Here is a 3,087-nt window from a genome sequence, read left to right on the forward strand (position 1 = left end):
GGACACGTTGGGCGAGAAGCATCCGAGCACAGCCGACACCTTCGGCAACCTCGGTATCGCCTACGCCAGCAAGGGCGAGTACGACAAGGCGATTGCGTACTACGAGAAGGCCCTCGCCGTCTTCGTGGAGACGCTGGGCGAGAAGCACCCAAGCACAGCGAACACGTACAACAACCTCGGCCTCGCATACGACAGCAAGGGCGAGCATGCCAGAGGCATCCACTACTACGAGAAGGCCCTCGCCATCAGGGTGGAGACGCTTGGGGAGAAGCACCCGAGCACAGCCACGTCGTACAACAACCTCGGCAGCGCCTACCACAGCAAGGGCGACTACGACAGAGCCATTGCGTTTTACGAGAAGGCCCTCGCCATCAGGGTGGAGATGCTGGGGGAGAAGCACCCGAGCACAGCCGATTCGTATCTGGGCCTCGGCAACGCCTACTACAGCAAGGGCGAGTACGATAAGGCGATTGCGTTTTACGAGAAGGCGCTCGCTATCACGGTGGAGACGTTGGGGGAGAAGCACCCGAGCACAGCGAGCACGTACAACAACCTCGGCAGCGCCTACTACAGCAAGGGCGAGTACGACAAGGCGATTGCGTTTTACGAGAAGGCGCTCGCTATCACGGTGGAGACGTTGGGGGAGAAGCACCCGAGCACAGCTGACACGTACAACAACCTCGGCAGCACGTACGGCAGCAAGGGCGACTTCGACAAGGCGGTTGTGTGCTTCGAGAAGGCCCTCGCCATACAGGCGGAGACGCTGGGCGAGAAGCACCCGAGCACAGCTACGTCCTATGGCAGCTTGGGCGTCGCCTACAAGCACAAGGGCGAGTACGACAGGGCGATTGCGTTTTACGAGAAGGACCTCGCCATCACGGTGGAAGCGTTGGGCGAGAAGCACCCGAGCGTAGCCACGTCGTACTTCAACATCGGCCTGCTCTATGACAAGCGCGGTGACAAGGAGCAGGCCTGCGCCTACATTCAGCACGCGCTCGACGTTTTTGCGACCACGCTCGGGCCAGACCACCCACACACCCTCAAGGCGGAGCGCAACCTGCGGCGCATTCGCGGTGGTGCTGTGACTAGGCAGCACACATCCACGCAACACGTGTCAGAGTCTCGACTTCAGCAGCAACACGTGCTTGCTCATCGCAACCTTCTTCTTCGGTTCATCTCTTCTGCTGTCGTGTACCAGTCGTCTGCTCCACAACGCAACCTGCTCATGCGGTTTCTTGGTGCAGTTGCACATGCTGACGTTGACGCAAGACGCCCAGCAAACACAGGCAGCGACGGTGAGGACAAGAAGACAGGGACTGGGCGAGATGCTCCTCGTGGCTGCTCTGTACCAGCAAGAGCGGTGTACAAGGACGCTTGTAAGTGCCCAAATGAGCCACTGGCCGGCTGGTTGCGGAAGCGTGGGCAGTGGAACACCGCCTTCCGCACTCGCTGGTGCAAGCTTGACGACGACGGCCACCTCGCGTACGGCAAGTCCCTGGCAGAACGTGGGCGCATCCCCCTTTCCAGCGTGCTATCAGCTGAGCTCGCTCATGGTGGCGAGGAGTTACACGTTGCTGTTCCCGGCCGGACCTTCGCCTTCCGCTTGCACGCGCGCTCTGACACCTCGCTCGCTGACTGGTGCACCGCCATCAACAGTCGCATCAACGCCACCACTTGACTGTGCGCTGTGTGTGTGTGTGCTGTGTGTGTGTGCGTGTGTGCGTGTGTGTGTGTGTGTTGCTGGTTTCTCTCTTTGCTCCTTTGCTCCTGTCTTTCCTTCACGTGCTTGCTTTCCACTTCACTTGCCTTGCTTGACGTTGCTTGTTTGACACTTCAGTAAACTCTTCACGCAATCCATCCGGCTGACAAGCAACGAGCATACAACCTACCACACCACACGTCAACCAAACACTGGCTACCAAACAGGTCCTATTTCACCCCCACATCCACGCCCACAACGCCCGCCTTGCGCATCAGCAGCTCCAGAGCGCGGCTGGTGGAAAAGTGGCTCCATTAGCACGTTCGAGTGCGGCGGCATCGGCAACAGGTCGGCCGCTCAACGTGCACGACGCCCAGCAGCCTCGTCAGAGAACTGGGTTGCCAGACTGGACTCGTTGTCCGTCCATGACCGTGCGGAACAGCACGTCGTCGCCATACGCCCACGCCAATCGGGGATGCGCCCAACTCTCGTGCTGCACCTCCGCTACCGTTAATTCCTCCTCGGGGTTCAGGTTGCCCGTCCCCAGCGACAGGTCCCACCATACAAAGGGCTGCAGCGACATCAGGAACGTGAAGACGTCCGCGTCGCGGCAGCGTGCTTCCGCAGCCCTGTCTCCACATCGGTCTTGCAGCGCACAGTGCCCGCGAACTCGGCGGCAATCCCCGACAGCAGCTTCAGCTTCGTCTCGAACGGCGCCTGCAGCGTCTTCTCGTTAACGACCACGTGCATGTCCTTCGGACGAGAAGCTAGAGCGCGCCACCCGCGTTTGGGGCACACCCGTCCGTCTGCGCAAACCACAATCGTGTTGACGTGTGTTGTTGTGCTGTGACGTGCGCTTGGGGGTCCTGGCGGACCCACACGTGCCTGCCAGGGTCGGCGAGCGACCTGAACCCAACCGGCCGTCGGCGGCGGCGGCTCGATGGTGAGCCCACCATCCCCGTGCACACATCCCGACGGATGTGCTTGCTCTTGATGGTTGATGGTTGTTGGTGCTGGGGGGAGGAAACGACGCCACGATAGAAGGGCAAATGACTGGGCGTGGACGTGGAGGCGTTGTGGCAACGGAGCATGTCAGCTGAACACACTTGTCGACATAGATGAAGTGCAATGCCTGCAACAGTGAGGAGAGATGGTTGCCTGTTGGACAGGCGAGGAGACGGGTGAGTGATGGATGAGAAGGAGCACGACAGGTACACACGGGGGACTCAGGTGAACTGCAAACAAGGGCGCAAACGCACGCAAACATGCACACACATGAACACACGCACACATGAACACACGCACGCACCGTCGATGGAGATGTCTGCGTCGTTGGCAAGAGCAAGCCAGGTGTGGGTGACGGTAGTGGCGGCGATGGTGTCGATGCG

At 60.3% G+C, this 3,087-nt stretch overlaps 2 protein-coding genes across 2 annotated transcripts; one reads left to right on the forward strand and one right to left on the reverse strand.

The window, feature by feature from the left end:
* Positions 1 to 16: 16 nt before the first annotated feature.
* Positions 17 to 1,678, forward strand: PTSG_11493 (kinesin light chain; the record flags this gene model as incomplete). The annotated part of the gene is made up of 1 exon (XM_004987399.1): positions 17 to 1,678. The coding sequence occupies exon 1, from the start codon at positions 383 to 385 to the stop codon at positions 1,676 to 1,678; it is 1,296 nt and encodes a 431-aa protein (XP_004987456.1). The 5' UTR covers positions 17 to 382.
* A 406-nt stretch (positions 1,679 to 2,084) lies between these two features.
* PTSG_13221 (uncharacterized protein) lies at positions 2,085 to 2,655 on the reverse strand (the record flags this gene model as incomplete). The annotated part of the gene is made up of 2 exons (XM_004987400.1): positions 2,085 to 2,428; positions 2,481 to 2,655. 2 exons carry the CDS (start codon positions 2,653 to 2,655, stop codon positions 2,085 to 2,087), a joined length of 519 nt encoding a protein of 172 aa, XP_004987457.1.
* Between the last annotated feature and the right edge of the window lie 432 nt (positions 2,656 to 3,087).

Source organism: Salpingoeca rosetta, assembly GCF_000188695.1.
Source record: "Salpingoeca rosetta unplaced genomic scaffold supercont1.132, whole genome shotgun sequence".
NCBI lineage: Eukaryota > Choanoflagellata > Craspedida > Salpingoecidae > Salpingoeca > Salpingoeca rosetta.